The sequence below is a fragment of the Rhamphochromis sp. 'chilingali' genome (genome assembly GCF_963969265.1).
Source record: "Rhamphochromis sp. 'chilingali' genome assembly, chromosome: 5".
NCBI lineage: Eukaryota > Metazoa > Chordata > Actinopteri > Cichliformes > Cichlidae > Rhamphochromis > Rhamphochromis sp. 'chilingali'.
The window spans coordinates 15,208,403-15,229,944 of NC_137932.1; the positions used below are offsets into that span (position 1 = coordinate 15,208,403).

Sequence of the window (21,542 nt, forward strand, 5' to 3'; positions counted from 1 at the left end):
ACTGTTAGATGAGGGCTGTTTTTTGAGTTTATTGTGGTGATGGAGGGTTGGTCTCAAGAATATGACAGTGTTTTGTAATGAAACTGGGTTACATAATCATCCACAAGATGTGAGAAAGTTCCCTGTTAAAGTACAGCAACACAATGCTAGCAGATAGATCTCCAAACATCAGAATGTTACTTTGCAATTAAACTCTTGTGATCTACAATTTTTTTCTATGAAATAAATTAAGGTGTTTTATAAAATAAAGACTTTCCAGTATAATACTGTCAGGTTGTCATTAGACTGTTATTTTAGGTTCTTTCCATCTCAAATCATCGAAGGCTTTCTGCTCGACCATCTCTGATTTGCTTCAAAATTTTATGGTATCCATCCATCGACCAATAATGATTTCTACTAAATTTTATCTTCATACATCAAATACATTTTAAGATAGATTTTTTCAGCTTTCATGCTTTATCACACAAATCTGAGGCACAAATCTCACATCTATTAAAGATAAAAGTCTAAACTTTGGACTGGCCTTTCTTACCATAAAATTGAATCATATTGCCAAAAACAGCTAGTGACAATTTCTGAATATTATATAGATATATTGCACAACAATAAAAAAAAAAACGTATACTCTACTTTATTACATGATTGTAAGGTTAACGTCAAAATATACTAACAGACATTAAAAACGCAACAATGTAGCATTTTCATATAGTTTACTTCTCTTGCAGCATTTGTTCCAGGCAGCATGCCGATCTCTTGATTGATCCTTACTCGTATTGTGTCAATCACATCATGTGGACACAACAAATCGGCTACTCTCATGAAATGAGCTACCAACTCCTTTTTCTTTACTCTTTTTTTTTTTTTTTTTTTTTTTTTACTTGTCAGTTGTTTTGCTATATTTATTTGTATTTACAACAAAATTTGCAGTGGTAAAACATCTAGAAAAGTATTTGATACATGATAAATGAAATGTTACAGATATAATTACCTACGTCCAAATTTTAAAGCTCAAAGATTTTTGTCAAACAAGCTCATTTGAGATGGAATGACTTGTAAGATAAGATATTACTCTTGGCCCAGAGATATCAGCCAAATGTTAACACTGTTCTCAGATACAAAAACACTTCACAAACCACATCACACGTGTGCAAAAATCAAAATGTAACAATGATCATAACACCTCTTAGGTAATAATTTTTGACAAATAACAATGTGTCTTTGCACTCGCTGAAGACAAAAAAAATAATCTAGTATATTATATTAAAACGTTGTTTACACAATTTCTTTTCATCAATTTTTTTTACAGCACAGCCTCTGTTTGGAAAATTTTAATAGTGAAACGCAAACTAATTTCTTCAGAAACCATCATACACAGCACTTTAAATAAAGCCATCAATGGGCAGCTAGTTCACAAATTTCTGTGTTGCTATTTGGTCAGATTTGGAGACATGCATTTAAAATCATCTATGTGAAAATGGGGTTAATAAATGTCCCACTGTGCTTCATATTACACACAGTGATATTCGCTGGGGTTAATGGTTCCCTCATCTCTGCAACAAAGGTAAATGTGAAGCTAGCATGACTAGTATTAATAGAAAAACAAGGTGAAAGACAATGTTAACATCAAATATTTCCAAACATATTAATAGGGACAGTAATAATATTCATGCATCAGAATGCCACCCAATCAGTGCTGTTTCATGTTCATATATTTTAACTGATACATCGGCACTGCAATGCACTGAGTACCTCTTAACCTCATAACTGTGTTTGTAGTGTTGGTGCCTTTTGGATCCTTTTTGGACCTTTGGATTTTGCATCATTTTAATGCAATTGTCTAAAAGTAATGCGGCCATCCAAACATTCTGTGCTCAATTTCTAAGAGTGTGAATGTGTTATTTAATTTAGGTCTAGCAGATGCACCTTGCTAATCTGTTTACCTCATAACTCACAGCTCAAGCAGAAGTCTAGAAACTAATGGGTGACATCATCATGCTGGATACCTTTTTTTTTTTAAATGCAGTCTATAATTTACTTACAGTTCAAAGTATGAAAGTAAAAGAAGAAGAAAGAAGAGAAAATGTAACACACTTAGAGTTTCTGGGATTAGATTACACATACGTGAGCTGAATTATAGATTTAGTTTGGTTGAAGTAAACATTTTTTGAATGATATCACCAGCTGATTGTGCAGGTTTATGATGAGCTGCTTTCTTTACTTGTCAAATTAAACTTTCCTGCTGTCACTGCTTTAAAGTAATTTCAAGTTTTTTGCTTACAGTTTCAAAACAGAGTTACTAAAGAAAAACAAAAAAACAAACTCTGCTCTCCAACAGCTCCCTCAAGAATAACTAATATTGGCTAAGAGTCCACACTGGAAAAGCCAAACAACTAGTAGCCAGGCTGACCCGGAGCATGCGCTGTGTGCATCTTTATCTTGTCCCGGTCATTCATCACAGCGCTCCTATGGCCATGTCTACATATGTTAGAAATTAATGAGCTACTGAGTGAATTTTCAGAGAGCGTGGCATTAGCACAGCTGATTTGACAGGCCTGTGTTATATCGCTTACCAGTCTTCCCCGCTTCACATTCCCAGCCCACATGGTGATGGAACACACTCAGTACAGCTGGTCAGACAACTCATCCACTCTTCTTAATGCCTTTCCTGTCTGTCTTTCTGTCTTCTCTTCCTGCTCTTGTTCTGTCCCGCTGTTCACTGCACTTGTACGCTTTCTATTCTCCCTCGACTGCCCTAAAGGCAAACGCTCTGAGTCAGTGGGCGTGAGTAACTCGAGACAAATATAATATCGCACACGGTGCACGCAAACTTCACACATGCAGATGCGTGTCTGCGCTGCATGTGCGTAGAAGACATGATATTTTAAATGGATGACGCTGACATATAAAATATACGCTCCTGAATATCTAATAATCTCGATAACAAAAGTGGAAAATCCACCGTGTGCGCACATGCTCTTTCCACACATGAACAAGCACATTCGACTTATTTTGATTTAAAGCCTACAGCAGTTTGACCCAAATGGTCAATGGGTTCCTGGAGCCAAATAAAGGCAGGGAGGGCCAACTGTGTGTACATTAATCACAGACAAAAGAGCACTTTCCTCTTGGCCATAGCTACTTTCATCTGGTCTTTTCAACACTCACACTTATTACAATACAGTCGGTTCCCTTTAAGCTTTCTCAGCCATCCTTCTCTTCTGTACCTGACATTTTGCAGCGCAGTCACTCCTCACAGCTAAATAACATCAGTCTACCTTTTTCATCCAGTTACTGAAGGCTGTTGTGTCTCTTCTGAACACTCTGACATCCATGTTTCTGCTTTCCTTAAGGCTACATAAAGACCGGATTAAGCAGGTTTATAAAAGGGAGAAAGAGTAGACAAAGAGTCTAAGGGTCTCATTTCTCAAAAGCAAAAAACTGTCAGTATGATGTGAATATTTTAGTGTCTCCAAAGTGAACCAGCTTTTTTCGCGTATTTTCTAAAATAAAAACAATAAATCTGAAAATCCAGTGCAGCAGCCAGTATTGTTTTGTCTGGTTTCAATACACAGACACTTCTAAAGCAGTCTTGTAAAGGACTCATTTGAAAAGGAAACAGGGATGACGGATTCTGTCACTTAAAATTTTCAATATTTCAAGAAATGTGGTTTCTTTGCTTCAGCAATATACAACTATCATTTCTTTATGGTAACAACAGCCCTTTACGTTTGGCCCCAACCCTTTGGTGACCAAACGACTATTAGACAACCTAAAAATACACCAACAATCAATTTAAAACATATCTATAAGCAAGAAAGCCAAAAAGCTTAAAATGTCCAACTTATCTTTTAACAAAATGCAATTTTCTGGATTCATTTTTTTCCTAATGTAAGCTGTGTGTGGTTTTCTTTTGGTCATCTCTTAGTCCAAACAAGCACAAAGAGGCAGAGCTCTATTTTATCCACAGGTTCTCACAGGCTCTACAAAGCATAGCCTCCATAATAGCCATTATTTTTGCCGTACCTGACATTTAGCTATTAGTGGCATCATTCTCCACAGTTACATCAGTATCTTGCTGCTTCTCCTTGTCAACTGTATAAAGCCATCATGGATTTCTGAAGGCGCTGCTTCCACACTTCTTCATCCATATTGCCCTCATTTCCATTTACAGTAGTGCTCCAGCTAAGCTGCTCTGTTATTGCCTGGAAGGAAGCACATGATAACTCCAGGGACAAGGAATAACAGTAAAGGCATCGGCATCATGGGCTTTCTGATTCCTGTTCTGCATAAATTGTAAGGTGCTTTGGATAAAAGCAGCAGCTGAGGGAGGAAGGGAAATGTGGATGGAGTGTCATCTACTTCTTAAGTGACTGACTGACTGCTGGAGTGCAGAGCCCTATGAGATATTGTGTCGCTTACTCATACTCATCATCCTTTCTTTGTCTTTTTATGTAACTGCCACCGTCCAACACGACAGTAACACCACCACCAAAACATGAGGCACATAAGTCCCTTACTCTTTATCCACACTCTGCAGCCCACCGCTAGTTTAAGCTAGTCAACAGTATCCTACATTACTCACCCTCCTACCTCCTAACTAATCCATGGCCTGACACTGTACCTCCTTCAGGCGTCAGCTTCCTCATCAACAGCAGCACACATGCACAAATAACATTTGCAAAACACAACGCTGCACACGCAATATATCCACCCCCCATGCCCACTCAGCTAATAATACAAAATCCTTCACTTATTAAACATGGACACAAGCGACCTCCGCACACACAACCCTCCACACTCAAAACCTGTAAACACTCTCAGATATGCAGGAGGAAAGACATTACTTACCATCTTCTGCCTGGAGTCGAAACAGAATGAGCTCCCCAGCACATGCACACACGAACACACACTTTTACACACTCGCTAACTGTGAGAGGGTGAGTGAGGAAGGGTGAGCAAGAGAGTGAGAGAGAGAAAACGCGATAAGAAGGGAAGGCAGGAGCAGGAAGGATGCAGAAGACAGAGAGAGTGGCGAGGAAATGCAACAGCCAGAGAGACAATGAGGAGGAGGAGAGTGAGGAGGAGGGCATATAGCTGCACATACGGTGATGTGTGCTGTCCTAAATTGTACATGCATGACTGAGGTCTGTGTGTGTGCGTGTTTATGTGTGCGGGAGTGTGTATTTCCCATGAGCCTTTCCGTTGAGGGAAAGTGACAGATGTGACTTTCTCCTCTTCACGATCATCTTTCTTTCTTGCATCTTTCAACTTTATTCTGCCTCCTTCTGTCACATTCACACTGATTTGAGATGAGTGAACCGGGGGAGGGGAGAATGCTGAGGCTAAGACGAGGTGAGCTACCGGACTCAACCTCTGGGATGGACAGATGAATAAAGACTGACAAAAAGACACAGGCCAAAATAGCTGAACTGTCCTTACTGTTCACTCTGTGTGCATTTTAATTTCCTTCCATCACCCTTTCGCCACCTCCTACTCTCTCCCAGTCCCCTGTCCTCTCGAAGTTATTAGCTATCTATCCCTTTCACGCCCTCCCACTCTTTTCTTCTCTCCTTCTCTCTCCTTTCGCCTTTCTTACTTTCTCACTCACTCCATCATAAATCCTCCACACCTCCAGCAGGCCAGAAGACGAGGAGTCACATTTATGAGCCTTACTGCAATGGAGGAGGACAATAACACATATCTAGCACTATTGCCGCTTTGCCGAAGACACATACACACACACACACACACACCAGCAGACACACAAGCGGTCACTACTGTCAAGTTAAATCAAACATAATAAAACTTTCAGCAGAACACAAAGGCATATAAAAAATCCTATCTATCACTTGTGCAGGGGAATAAACCTTAAAAGAACGACGATGCGAGCTGTAAAGAAGCGCCGGAACGTCACACTGCGCCTTCGCTCCAACAGTAAATAGTCAAATGTAGTAGAGTAAAAGAAAAGAGCATTAAAGCAATCAATACATTTTACCTGTACTATGTGTGCTTTTATCAATTAAGTTTGATTAGGATCTTCATAACAATGTACTGTACTTTACCATCTCCATTGGAAAATCTGTCCTGGTTTGACGTGCTGCACATGCATTAACCACTTCCATAAAAGAGTCGAGGCTGCACGCAGGGCAGCACCACAGGCCACACTGAATATGGGATTTGTGAATGGCAGTTTTTAATACCATCTCTAATCTATGTGGCACCGTTATTGATCCTAACTCTTCACTTAAAGGTCACAGGTCACCAAACTGCATGCTCAGCATATTATCCTCATCTGAAACAAAACTACAGCCATACGCATTTAACTGGCTTTAACTGAATTTTTAACTTTTTTACTTCACTTTTACTTTCAGTTTTAATCACGTTCTGTTCTAAGTTGTCATACATTAAAATGAACTGAGGCCATTTTCAGTTATGCTTTTTCTTTCTTACTTTCTTTGACATTACCCTTTTAATGAATCTTGTAACTGCGTGAACTGGATAAAGGCGCTAATGACCGAATGGCAATATCTGGGAACTAAAAAATGAAGCCGAGGCAGAAATGCGAAAAACTGCAGTGCAACTTGAAGGAGACTCCCATTGTAACGTCAACAAACACACAGATTCTCATTTTTTAAAAATGCTCAGTTTTGCAGCACAGAAAATGAAGCACACTTACAGCCTGGTACAGATGTTTTCATAATGTAGGATTCTCTGCACTCATGTAGAGTACTAAGCATTGCTTTACTGCTTCAATATGTTATTAAGGTGTTAAGCAGAAGTCAGAAGCTGCTAACAAAATGCACTTGAAGTCAATGTCAGACTGTGCAATGCTCAGAAAAATGCAAAAACAACCCCAAACAAACAATCCAAGGCTACATATCAGACTCTACAGGCCTTGGTTAGCTTGTTAAATGTTAAAGTCTATGACGGCATAATTAGAAAAAGACTGATCAACTATGGCTTGTTTGCAAGGGTTTTTGGGAGAAAGATGCTTCTCTCAAAAAAACAAACAAGCAAATAAACACCCCCCCCCCCCCAAAAAAAAAAAAAACAACAACAACAACAACAAAAAACATGCCAGCACAGCTTAGTTTTGCAAAATTGCATCTGAACAAACCACGAGACTATCCAGCACATTAGCGGCGGATGGTGGTTTGGGCTCATTTTCCAGCCAGATGAACTGGGCACCTTGCACTTATTGAGTCGAGCATGAACCCCTCTGTATACCAACGTATTCTACAGTCAATATGAGGCCATCTGTTCAACAGCTAAAACCTGGGTGAAATTGGCAGCACCAGCACATCAACAGCAGAATGGCTGAAAAAGTACAGAATAAAGTTTTTGCAACGACCCACTCAAAGTCCAGACCCTAAACCAACTGAAATGAGGACTTTAACAGAGCTGTGCATAAGCTAATACGCACAAACCTGAATGAACTAAAGCAAGGTTGTAAAGAAGAGTGGGCCAAGATTATGTGAGAGACTGATAAAGTCACACAGAAAACAATTACTTCAACTTATTGCTGCTAAAGGTCTAAAACCAGGCACACACACACCTGGCTTCATCTTCACAGTACCAAACTGAGTGTAGATGACACACAGAGAAACACCTGCATACCCACACTGTACCACAAACTCTTACCTTTGGACAGTCAAGAGTCATATCTCCTGTTCAGGGTTACAGAAGGAGAAATCTGCCATACAAGCTTACAGATCATTGATCTGTCACGCATAGAGCCAGCTGAGCTGACACTATAATGGGGCATTCGCATACAGCCAGGGCATAAATCATTCATGTCCTGCTGACAGATCACTTCAGTTTGTCAGTGATCCTCTGTCACTACATATTTGCAAGTGATGATGCTGTGATCTGAGTACAGACTAGGCCCAGGCCAAACTGCATGTGCATTCTTTTTTTCATGCTCATGTTATACATCACGTTAAAACGTGCATTTTGACATCTGTCAAACTCTTGCAAGGGACAGATTATCAAGACTGTTGAAAGCCGAGCTACCCAAAAATAGAACAAAATCAGAGTAGTTACACTAAAAGGAAAAAGGTGTGGAAAATTCAGATGAGTGCAACAAACAAACAGCTGATGATTAAGTCAGAAAAATAAGAAATGTGTCATTTTAAAATTTTAATCAAACATGAATTTATAAATATTAGACTCATTCCAACCCAAATCAGCTCATTTTTAGAACATTTTCTGCTCGACCATCATTTTAGTTTCATATATCAAATACTTTTCAAGAGAAAAAGTATATATACTTATATATATATATATATATATATATATATAAAAATGGCACGTCGACCCCACTTTCAGGCTTCTTTTTTTCCCCACACTGAAATCTGCTGCAATGTTTGAACACGCATATCTCAAAAACTCTTAAATATAAAAGGCTGAAATTTTCACTGGTCTTTCTTAGCTTCAAAATGAATCAGAATCTGTGATTTAGATACATAAAAAAGTCTGAATATTGGCTAGTTAAAATATGAAAAAACAAACAAACCAAAAAACATCCAGCACTCCTGCAAAGTTCCCTATTACAGTACACACTAACACAGCAAAAGACAACTAGTGACAATGTCTGAATGATATATAGTTGGATTTCTCATAAAATCTCATACTGTAAAATAAAGCACGTCGAATACTTTTTAACATGAAATTTTTAGGACACAAAAATGAAAAAAAAAAACCCAACCCACTTTCATTTAAATTTCGTGCTATTTTAAGCTAATATGACGAGTTGTGTTGTACCACAAAAACAAAAATATTGATAGATGGTATAATCTGAATATAACACTGTTCTAGATGGTACGATAATGACAGCTATGGACAAATCAGAGATAATGGAGCGGAAACGGTGTAAAAATCGAATGACCCAGGTCTTGAAAATGAATATTACTCACATATTTAACTATATTATTTTCTGAGCTATAGTTAGAGTCTGGAAAATCCATACTTATACTCTATTTTGACAGACACTCTGAGAATTTTATTTTTGTTGTAAAACTTGTCATATTTGCTCAATACAACAAGAAAGTTGAATGAAAATGTAATTTCTTTTGTTTTTGTGATCATGAAAATTATTTAATATATGAAGCTGAAATTTCACACCAATAATTTTATATGTATAAACTTTGCACCATAAAGCTTTTATGCAAATTGGAGAAGGTTGAGCAGAAGGCTCGTGTTGGTTTGAATGACCCATTATTTCTTTCATAAATTTGCCTCTCTGAATCTTCGATGAAGATGCTTTCCCATTTTCCACGATCAATTGGCAAACTAACAGTTAACTGGTAATTAAATTTACTGTAATTAAATTGATTGCATTCGTGTGTACATTAATATTCCCTGTTGGTCTGCAGCAGTCAGCTGAATGTCAAATATCCACGGTGAAGGTTACCGAAGTGGTTTGGGATGCAAAGTGACTCATGTCCTACATTGCAGAGGAGGACGTGATTTCCATAAGCCCTGGCTTTGGCTCCAAAGCCATACATCAAACCACTAATAAAAAAAAAATGCTATAGGACCAGGGTGGAATGAGGCAGTGTCCTCTAGGTGCTCAGCCAGCACCTGTGCAAAGGCACCATCTGAAAGTGAGAGCATTGAATATTTTAATCAAAAATAAATGCTCAAATCTGACAAGCTGATGGGATGTTTGGAACAGTATACAATATATTGACGGTAAATAATATTGGCTCTGGAAAATGCGTGGCAATCAAGGCGAAAGGTCTGATGGAAAGGGGAGTGTAGATGTACAGTAAGGGCAGCAGCCACTCTAAGGCAGGAGTATTATTTTAAAAAGGAGGTGAAACTTTAATTCAATACTAAAATATTCAATTCCATAAAGAACTACTGGCAATAGCGCCAAAAGACGGCAGTGATTATAAAAGTCTTTTACCAACAAGAAAACAACCTCACAATGTAAATGAAATATTACGTCCTCGTTTTTGGTGCTGAGTTTTGAACAACTCAACTCAACTCAATCTACCGATAGGTAATCAATAAATGGGAGTAAGAGCAGCCACGAAGTAAATACTCATTAACCACTTCATACTTTCCTTACTGGGGAATTTTAGCGCTTTTATTGGATGACTGATGAATCAGTGAGAGGAGTATTATACTGGATTATCAAGGTTACATTAGATATTGCTTCAGATATTGCTTCCAGTCAATATTGGCAGCAAATGTGATGCTACCCAGAAATCAAACAAAAATGATTTCAGACACTTTGAGTTCAGCCAAATGTTCATGCAGAAATGAAACCTGCTGTGACTGCTGCATAAAACACAGAGAATCTACTTACATATCAACTTGTTACAGCAACAGCTCCAGGGATTTTAAGAGACTATGTCTTTACAAAAACCAAAATAACAGCAAGAAAAAAACCTCCCAAACTTTATACAAATGAACATAAAAAGCCTAACTAACTAACCACTTAAGTGAGAATAAGAACAGGAGACACAACCCCAGAAAACACTGGCAAAACACACACACACACACACACATTGTCAGCCATCCTCTGAATCATCCTATCTCCCATATGGTTCATTAATCCAAACTCACCATTACGTAACTGTACTAAATGCTCACAAGAGTGGAAGGGTACAACTACTCTCCGTACATCTTGTGCATGTGCATGTGGCATCTTTCCGTGTGTGCGCAACTAAGAAACCGTATGACAGAGACAGAAATCTGGTTACATGAATGGTTTGTAAAGTTGCTCCTGGGCTGTATGCTGTGTGGGGAGTGTGAGAGCAACACAGACACCTTCTGTCTGGAGGATGCGAGTCAAAATTTATTACATGCAGTGTTTGTGTGCATTCCAAGTTGCCGTGCTGCAGCAGACACACAGGTCTGACCATCAGTTCGTTCCACACGCTGCACTTACGCACAGACTTTATACTTAGCAGCGAATCCATACGTGCAGGATCCAAACTCACACACACGGTGTTGATGTGCACATTTAAAAGTGACTTCATTATTGCAAACACATTTGCTGTCCCCTTAAAAACAAATAAGACTGCATGCATAGTGTCATAACTTGACAAATGTGACCTGAACTTAAAGTGCTAACACACCACCTCTGTGGATTTATACACGTTTCTATTTGGCAAAAAATAAGTGGCCCTTTTGCTTCTGTTTCGCTCTGTGAGCTGAGGTGTCGGATTGGCATGTATAGAAAACGCAGCAGCAGCTCGGGCAGTGACAAGATTAAGACCTACTTCATACCTTTTCTTCTTAAAGCAACCACACAGCCTTGCCAACAAGACCTAGCTAACAAACTAACACAGCCCACAGTGGCACATGAAATGCATCAGTGAACAGAGCCATTCTGGCTGTGGCTCTAGGGACAGTGTGTACATACTGTCAGCAGCCGCTTGCAATGTGGGAATTTCAAAGAACATATGGCAGCTTGTCGCTGGGTAAAAGCTCATGTCAGAATCTAAACAAGCTAAAAGCTGTACCTAGAAAAGCCATTAACTGCCTGTTATCTGCCATTCACAAAAACACACATTCCCAGGCATGCACAGTACACACAAACCCTGAGTAATATGGCCGGAATGTGATCATGACAAGCTGGCGATAACTCAAATGGGGTCATTCGCAAAGAAAGGTGGAGACACACGTGTGCTTGGGTGTTGCGGGAAAGGAATGGGGTGAGGGCTACCTCGATGCATTAGTGGAGCCAACAGCAGCATTAAAGCTCCCCACTGTCCAATTATTTACAGCTCCACACTCTGTGGCTCAGTCGAGGTCAAAAACACCTTGGCTCTCTAAATGTGATCAGCGGGATAGGCTGCGATCACTACAAGCTGTGGACCAGAGCAAGAGGAAATCTGGAGAGGAACGCAACAAAACTGAGTAAAGTGTGGATTACACCTATAGACCGTGCATAAGTGATAAGCGTATCTGAAGCATATCTGAAAAGCAAAGTAAATTACCCTCCCTCTCATCTGATTTAATACAGTGAAAAACAATTTCCCTAATGGACTTACGGCTTCAATCATTGTTTTTCAGTTTTATTCATAACAGCATAATACTCATTTTGTAAGTTATGGTATGCTTTATCATGATAAAGCAATGATAAAACATTAGGAACTTTTCTAGGGTCAGCGAAAGAAAGAGGAGAATCAGAAACTGTATTTCTAAGTTTAGCGCTAGTGTGTTCATATTTACACACAAAATAATAAAACCCAGAGACAAGGAAGTGTGTTTCACCAAAGAACTGATATTCACATACCATCTTCTCAAAGTTATTAACCTCAGACCTACAGTGCCTTGCTCAGTGGCCTCTTGGGAGGATGAATATTTTCAAGATTCATTTTCACCAAATAGATTTAACAGAATCCTTACTCACTACACCATGTCATGACTAACTTCTCACTGCCTCACATCTTGCTGCTTATTTATACTTGCAAATATCTTTAAATATCTACATATCTAACAAGCCTGTTAGAAATTACTTGCAATGATTTATTGCCTGTCTGACCTTTCACCACTCCATGTACACCCAAACACAGCACAGCAGAAAGAGAGAGCACTGTTCATGGCTGCTTCCTCAGTTGCATGACCCATCTATGCACCCGCCCTCCCTCCTTTGCTAACATCCCATCCCTCTGTTCCCATGGCAACCCCACTCATCTATTCCCATGGCACCTGCCTGCTGTCCGGGAGACACACGGAGACGCGACACTGACAGATGAGGTGAGAGAGAGAGAATAGAGAGACAGAAAGAGAGACTTGACACCATTTGGCATTTTAAAAACCTGCAGGAGAGATCAGTTAAAACAGTCTTTTCACAAAGAATTGTGCAAATGTTCAGTTAAATAGCCACAACGAGACAATGCCAGGGGAAAAAAAAATGGGAATACATATAGACGACATGTTCAAGTATCCCATTAAAGCAAGCCCAGAGCAAGTGCATAAAACTGCAGTGAAACCTGCTAAATAATACTGTTAGCATCCAAGCATAAAAAACCACAACCTGCTGTCTCCATAAACACACTCACACATAAACATATAAAACACATAGAAGCAAACACAAAACATACAGAGAAACACAGAGACTTATGATGCTGTGACACTGAAACCGGTCATTGAAGTGTGTGTGCGCTGTTTACACAACATAATCATTTTACACAACATCACATTTACTAATAATCAGATTTTAATTGTGGAAGATGCAAAAAATAAAGATTTTAAGAAAACATATTCCTCTCTATATTAAAAAGAAATAATATGATGAACTCTTGGTTTTGTCCAGTATTCCTATTCCTGTACAAGTCTATAAGCATTAAATGTTTGAGTCAGGGCATGACAAATACAACTGAGCTGTGGGAGACGAACAGTAGGGCTGAGCAGAAGGGAAAAATGGGCTAGGGGCGGCCTTTGTTTGTTTGTGTGAGCATGCATATGTGTTGCTGGAAGTGCATGTCCTTGTACTTCTCTCCCAGTGAGAACCAAGTACACAATCTGATTTGGGGCTTGGGTTGAATTACATTTACAATTAGTATTTACAATCAGATTTAGAGGTGCTTTAGGAACTGAACCAACCATAAAGCATTAGAGTTTTCTCTTGACCTTGACAAAAACATTCAAGATCTACTTACCAGCTTTTTCAAGAGTTCAGTCAATGTCTGCAGCTTGCTGACATTCAAGCTCAGTAGCTGTCACTACTGTGTTCATACCAGTTTTAATATCTGTATGTCATTTTGGCTTAAACGTTAAGAATAAATTAGACAATTTGCGGAAAACCTGAATATAAAAAAGTGGAAGTACTTAACCAAAGAAACCTTGAAAAGTGCTTTGAACAATGTAGGAACCATCGAAAACGTTCTTTCCAAGCGAGTTTCCCCTCTACATGCACATATTGTGAATCAAATTGTACACAATTTTTCTTCTTCTTGTGTATTTCTGTCTATGTTCACTGGCTGCTACTAACGTTCAAAAAAATCATGGACTGTATATCAAAGATGGATGCAGCTACTGTGATGTCACTAAGTGGTCCTTTGAGAACCCTCAAGATGCATTTTAAACCCAGACATGTAGAACGAAGAACAAACCAGATTTATTTAGCTGCTATGCAACCTTTTTCAAATTCCCACAGAGTCACATGTTGCCAGACAGCAGCTAGTCACAGCAGAATCCAGCAGACCCCGTTTTACTTCCCACAGTAAGATACCTCACTCGGTTCTCAGAGAACCAGAGTTATGTTGGTTACCAAACATTTTTTATAGATTATACGAACCGGGCTCAGAATTAACGTGTGCTAGAAAGCATTTGATCTTTTAAACAGAGCTTGGGTGACTGTTAAATAAGTTAATTAAGCTATAGGTTGTAAAGATAGCTGCATTTTCCATGAAAAGCAATCCTGTTTCATATAACAGCTTTATAAACAGCTGCTGAGCTTATCTAGCAAAAATTCTATCTGAATGATAACTCCATGAGCAGCAAGAGCTAAAGCTCAGCTTTGGTAAAGTTCCTCCAAGTTTGCTTAGGATTACCGGTATTGTTCGCTCGCTTGCTTTAAGTCTGTTTTTTTCTAGATGTGTTCTCTTCACAACTGAGCTGCAAACCTTATACGGCTGATGGTTAACGTAGCATTTTAGATTCCCTGCTAGTGTAATTACATGCCGATGCGTGCCACTGGGTGTACTGTATGCTTACTTACTTTGGGTGTGGGACAAGAAGCGGTAGAGAGGCGGGAGGTGGCCTGGGCACGGGGTGACTCTGAGGGCGTGGTGCTGAGAGAGGCCGCGTCCCTGGGCAACACCTGCACACCCCGCGAGATAATGGAATCTGGGATCTGAGATCACATACACCCAAACACAAACGCACATGCATATAAACACCACGTACGCACATACACACACATACCATGAACCCATAGCACACATCCTGACATTGAAAATTCAAAAAGCTGCGCATGAATAATTCCTACAAACCTATATACATGTAACATGACCGTGAGGACAAAGTCTTTCAACATTTTTAATAAAATGCTAGAGAAAAATTGGACCTTTTAAAAAGAACATTGATTGTGGCTGTTTGGTGGAGTCTTACCAAGATCAATCTATGACTGGACAATGAGATGAGATGTTAGACTGAGAATGGAGTCATTAAGCAGGGTCCAGGCTGCAGACTGGAGGAGTATGGAGACGTACTTGATGTTACATGTGAATGCATAGAGTATACACAAACCCACACACACAAACACAAAGGCAGACAGTCACAACACCATGATATGTTAAAGTTATCTGAGGAGCTTCTTTACGTTGTACGTCTCATCCAAGAAGCTTCTTCATTTCTGAGACTAAATGGTGGAGAGTCCAATTTTTAAGCGCTAGCATGAGTTGTCGCCTAAGAGGATTGTTGACCCAGTATTGATCATGCACCTCATCGAGGTGTGAAAAAGGGTGTGGGTCATTATCAGCAGAGGTTTCGGGTGAAACCATTGTGAGACTGTGCCTCATCCAATCGTGTGACTTATTGAGATCAACTGACACAAGATGTGAGTGGGCGTTAGGGCGTCTGGGAAGGGACAGTTGGTGTTGTAATGCTGATGTTAATGCCACAGGAGGTTTAGAGATCTTTAGAAAGATCCATTCTTTCTCAAAGGCTTGTAAAGACATAGCTAGATGCTTTATTTTACACACCTGTGGCAAGGGGACTGAAAACAAGTGAATTCAATGATGATGCAATATGGCCCAGTATTGTTCATATAGAGTGTCTGCAAAAAATAAATATCATGGCACTATCTTATCTGCCTGGATGAGCAGCAATTGTGCATAACTGTTTTCTATTTGAACTCTCAACTTCAAAGAAAGATCAGAAAAATATACTTTGCAATTGCTATTTACATAATTTTTATAATTACATCTCACTGGCACAGGCTTTGTTATATTCAGTTATTATGTTCAACAATTTACTGGTGCTGAAAGTACTACTTTAACATTATCTTCTATGAATGACGTGAACACGTAATGACGATGAAATGGATGAAATCATATCTGAGAAAAATGTCATTTTTATGGAACAACCAAGCCTCCCCTCTCCTCTTCTCTGTCCTGGTACCTTGGCGGCAATGGATGCGGCGGTTATGTGGGAGGAGGAGCTGTCCTCGGTGGACGCCACACCGCTGTCCTTCTTTTCCTCATCTTCCTCCTCACATTGCACACCTTTATCCTCTGTCTGGCGGCGTGGCGAACTGTTTGGAGGTGGCGAGAGGGGCGGTGGTGGTGAAGGCAAGTCCTCCAGCTCGTCTGCTGCCTCCTTTACCTTCACCACTGCGTCCCGAAGAAGGTCGATGGCGTGCGGCAGCGCTGGAAGGATGAACTGGAAGCATTCCTGGAACAGATTAAGCACAGTTGTCCTAATGAGGGTTTAAATCATGGCACAATCTCATCTAATAGCTGCCAGCATGAAGAAAGTGAAGGTTGGTTGAACACATTTGAGTGTTATGACCTGAACCCGAAGGACCTTTTCTGTCGGTGAAAGAACAGATTTACAGTTGACCTCTTTCACACATTTCTGTATCAGTTTTTCAAACCCATGTTGTTTTTTTCCCACTAATTAGATTACGTTTTCTCTTCCTGTAATTTTAAATCAACATTGAAGTAGTGCTAGTTAAACGCAACATTTCCAGGTCATACAGGACTGCCAATATTCTCAAAATTACAGTGTGAACATGATGTTCTTAGGCTTGGAGGCTTTTAATGTAGAAAATACATGATAAAAATGTTAAAGATTAACTTAAATATTAACAGTGTTAGGGAGTAACGAAATACATGTAGCGGTGATATGTATTTAAAATACAAAATATGAGTAACTTTATTCCGTTACTGTTACCTTGTTGAAATAAATGTATTACACTGCGGTCTTTTCCTGTTTCATATCCCCTCTCTAATTTTGGTAATTCCACGCATTGTCGGAAACCCAAACAAATATGCAAATAAAGGCTCTGACAGGAAATCTGAGCGTGCAATGCAAACTCAATGCAACTGTTTGCCAGCAACCAAGCTGCTCTCAGCGTCAAAAGACTCCACCTCCAACCTAAAGAAACATCTGGAAGTAAGTTCTTTTCTAAAAACTAATGTTAGCTTACTAAAACCTCCTTGTTTTGGTTGTGGTAGGTACCTGGGTTATGTGGTGCATTACAACCTGCTAGCTGTAAATAATCATGTGCAGTTCTGAAAGAAGACAGAAGAAAACATAATACTGGTAAAGACATAGTTTTCTATACGAGATCACTGCAAAAAGCGCAGCCTTACCTAATGTCCACCCTACTGTTACTCATTTTATATTAAGATTTAAAGATCTAGTTGGTATTGCTTTCAGAACTGCAGAGGATTATTTGCAACTAGCAGTCTGCGGTCTATGAACTAACCTCAGCTAACACCAGCTAACAACGTTAGCTAGGTGGCGAGTAGCCTTCAGTCACAGTAATAAATCACACAGCAATAGTACATTCATGTAGTTGTAAAAAGTATGACAATATGTAAAGTAACCCAAAGTATTCAGAATATGTTACTCACATTAAGTAACTTAACAGAATACGTTACAAACTACATTTTGGGCCATGTATTCTGTAATCTGAATATTACAATATTGTTTAAAAGTCTCAAGCCATCCTACATTTCTTTAGTTTTTGCTTCCAAGGTGCCAGACATACAAAGTGGTCTTGAGAAATAGTTCTCCAAACTTGCTGAAGGTCTCCCAGTTTTTCGCTGAACATTAGTTACTTTTTCACTCATTTCAGTCCAGTCCATGACCATTTTTTTGTTTCTTAAGCCGTTTAACACTGGCCTATGATTTATACAAGCATAAAACAACCATCTAACTCAAGAGAAGACCCAGCAATGAACCAACTTAGCAATAACCTTTTTCAAATTGTATATTTAGCCAATTATTACTGAATATATCACAGTCGGACACCAACAAGGTGATTCCCAAATAACTTTTAGTCAAAAATTGGCCCTGTTCTGTCCTTTAAAATTTGAAGAAACTGGAATCTGCATCTTAAAGCCACGGTCTTAAGAACTACGAAAAATATCCAAGAAGTGCCTGACCCAGGACCTGAGAGATGCATCTGGCCCTTCAGTGGATCCATCTACTGTTCCCTGAAGCTTCATCACAAATGGCCTCAATGGAAGCTGTCAGCCATTCTTAAGGAAGGGAAACATGGAAAAAAGGCTGAGTTATGCCAAATTACTCAAGAACTGACTGAATATTAGGGGCAACAGGTCTTATGCAGTAAATAATCTAAATTTGAAAATTTAATCCATCATGTAATAATATCTGTAAAGTATTTGATTTGCAAAATCTTAATTTTCAGCATGACAATGATCCCAAACACACTGCCAACGCAGTAAAAGCATACCTGGATAAAAAAAAGATGCAATGGAGCACTATTAGTCATCGACTGGTCTCACTGGAGCCCAAACCTCAACATTATTGAAGCAGTGTCAGATCATCTTGACAGAGAAAAAACCAAAAGGTAGCCGACATCCATAAAAAAAAGCTTTGAATGTCCTTCAAGAAGCCTGGAAAACTAATCCTGAAGACTAATTAAAGAAATTAGAAGAACACTTGCATAAGAGAGTTCAATATGGTCAAACCAAATATTGACTTTCAAACTCACTACAATTATACAAACTCACTTTTTGCTTGTTTGTCCATGTATGTTCACATATCTTTTAATAATTCCCTGCCCGTAGTCCCCATTTTCCCAACAGTAAATAAATAATTGAGTGATGATTCAAGGCTTTCACTCAGTACTGAGAGTAAAAGTTTATTTAGGTAAAAGGTGGGAGCAACGTATTATCATAGTTATGACAGACGTGCAGGAAGTGATGCATTGACATTCCCGCAGACAGAAGGCTCCTGGAGAAAACATGCCTTAAACATGTGAGGAACGCATTTCCGTAATATACAGTTTGTGAGATTTTAGGGTGCAAACTACTGACCATATGACACACAGAGGTGCGACCTGTTTGAGGCACAAAGATTTCATTTGAGGAAATCACAGTTCCTCTCCCTGGCTACACGTCTATTGGCTTTTGCTCTGGTACTTCCTCTCTGCATCCATCCCAGTTTCCTTCTCCAATGTCTCCATGTATGTGTGTGTCAATGTGCCTGTGGGCTCGTCGGCTAAACGCTCCATTCTCTTCACTCCCAAGACAAGAGCTAATCTGTGAAATTATTTATCTTCCTGTGTATTTCAAGCATGGAGAAGATACATTATTAATCGCCCCCACACTTTACACTGCCCGTGAATGGGCTTTCGGGGCAACTCTTCCACTCCACTGTCTGTTTTAATGTGTACATATCGGAATCCGCATTAAATCTGACAATGCTAACCTCAGCTTGACTGAATTCAAATTTCATAAATCCAAACTGCAATTCATGCATTACTGAGACAGCATTCTCAGCACCAATGTGCATAAACATCAAAAAAGCCAGGCAGGAGGACTCAAAACAAATTCAAATTTATTTGTCACGTACACAGTCATACACAGTACGATATGTAGTGAAATGCTTGGACAACTGCTCGTGACCTAAAGAAAACAAAAAAGGAAAAGGCTATGAATAAGATAGGAAATAAATATGAAAAATTAAAAAGGGTAAATTTAACTAGGAAGGAATAGAATATAAATTAAGGTTAAAAATGAAATAACTGTACAACACAAATTAGAATGAAGGGTAAATTTAACTGGGAAGAATAAGATAAAGATAAATATATAAATTAAAGTTGAAAATAAAATAACTGTACAACAAAATACACAATACACAATATAGAACTATATAAGAATGTATGAAGAAATCTAAATATAAATGAAAACAGTAGATGAAAGCTAGTCTGTCCTGTTGCGTAGCCGCAAGCTAACCTTTACACCCTACATCCCCATCTCTCGCGTGCATTTTCCTCCAAAACCCCTCAGCAAAATGAAGGCTGTTTATGTCTCTCGCTGCTGAGTTTGAAGCCTACATCTGAGCATGTCTGGAGGATGCAGAGAGAAGGACTGGGTGGGTTTGAGATGTACAGAGGATGGACTCCACTAAAGAATGAGTGAGGATTGTGTCAAGAGCCTGGATATATTCATCCTTTACAGTTTTGCACATTTAATACATGCTGGGAATTTTTTCTTTCTTTCTTTTGTTTAGCTACATTAGGAGTGGTTTTTTTCTGCTCTTATTCTCTGTTTTGTCCTGGAGGAGAGTAACTGTCAAGAACACTAAAGAGCAGAATCCCTACCAACAGATCAGAAACACGAGCAGGAGAGAGAAAGAGGCATGGAGGAAGAGGGGAAGGCATTGCTGTTCTGAGAAAGGGTGAGAAAGGATGACAGGAAGATGGAAGGAGAGAGAAAAGTAGTGAGTGAGATGAGAGTGGATGAGATCTCAAGAGATAAAGAGTTTTGGGGTAGAGGAGAGAGAGAGATTCAGAGAGATCTTAAAGATCTCATGGACTATTATCTTGATGTTATCTTCGTTATCGGTAAGTGCCAGCACTGAATTAAATTAAACAGAAATGCAATGTTCATTACGTAAATGAGACGTAATGAACAGAGACTAAAAGGGCAACAGGACAGAACCTAAACACAACTGTGGTCAAAGCTCTCCAAAGCAGTAGAAAAAATGTACTCTAAAGAGGGGACTGACTTTTGAGTCACGTCCTGAAAATAGGCTGAAAATCTCACTCCATGTGTATCTTGTAATTTTATTCTTTTAGTCTGGAAACTTGCAGGCACTTTTTTGCTACCACTTCTCTTTCACAAAACCTAAAAGGAAAGCTGTCCATAGCCTCACACATGCAAACAAACCAAATGGCCTATTTCTTTCTGCTTTAACACTGAGTTGGACTTGCAGACTTTGAATTGTGTAAAATTATGTTTACTTAACAAGAAATGGATGCTTGAACAGCTTGCCTTGCAAAAGTCTTAATTTCCCCAAATCATTTTGAAAAAACCTCTTCAAAAATTAGACAATTAAGCCCCTGTAAGTAAATATTATAATGCCTATAAATGATTAATATTTATTATAAAACTTGGTGATGGTGGCCAGGAAGCACCCCGTTTTTATAAAGGAAGAACCGTTCAGAAGACAGGACTGAATGGAGAGCCATCTATCAAGTCTGGTTGATGAATGAAAGAAAGAAAAGTGAAAAAAGAAGTGCATGGGTAGTCAAAGACAAAACATAAACTATGGGAGCCAGTGGTGGCTTGCAAATGCATAATGGCAGAAACTTGTGGAGGTGAGAAAATAATCTTAATGTATGATGGGACCTCAGCAGCCTGAGCATATAGTAACATAAGTAAGGGATGATACAGGGCCACCTAATCCAGCTCCATCTCTAAAATCTGTTAAAAAATTTAAGTTTGAAGCATAATCTAAAAAGTAGAGAGATTATCTGCCTCTTGAACCACAACTGGGAGCTGTTTCCACAGGTGAGGGGGCTGATAGCTGAAAGTTCAACATCCATGCAACATTTTTCACTTCTCTTTCCCTTCATCACTCAACCAGACTTGATA

General features: G+C 39.1%; 1 protein-coding gene across 5 annotated transcripts in view; it reads right to left on the bottom strand.

The window, feature by feature from the left end:
• gphnb (gephyrin b) overlaps positions 1-21,542 on the bottom strand; it is a 112,055-nt gene that overhangs the window by 27,971 nt on the left and 62,542 nt on the right. For all 5 annotated transcript variants that reach the window (XM_080883760.1, XM_080883758.1, XM_080883759.1 and 2 more), the window contains exons 7-8: positions 16,087-16,359; positions 14,684-14,818 (exon numbers count right to left, since the gene is read on the bottom strand). In XM_080883760.1, coding sequence (XP_080739886.1) covers positions 14,684-14,818; positions 16,087-16,359 — 408 coding nt within the window. The remainder of the gene's footprint in view (positions 1-14,683; positions 14,819-16,086; positions 16,360-21,542) is intronic.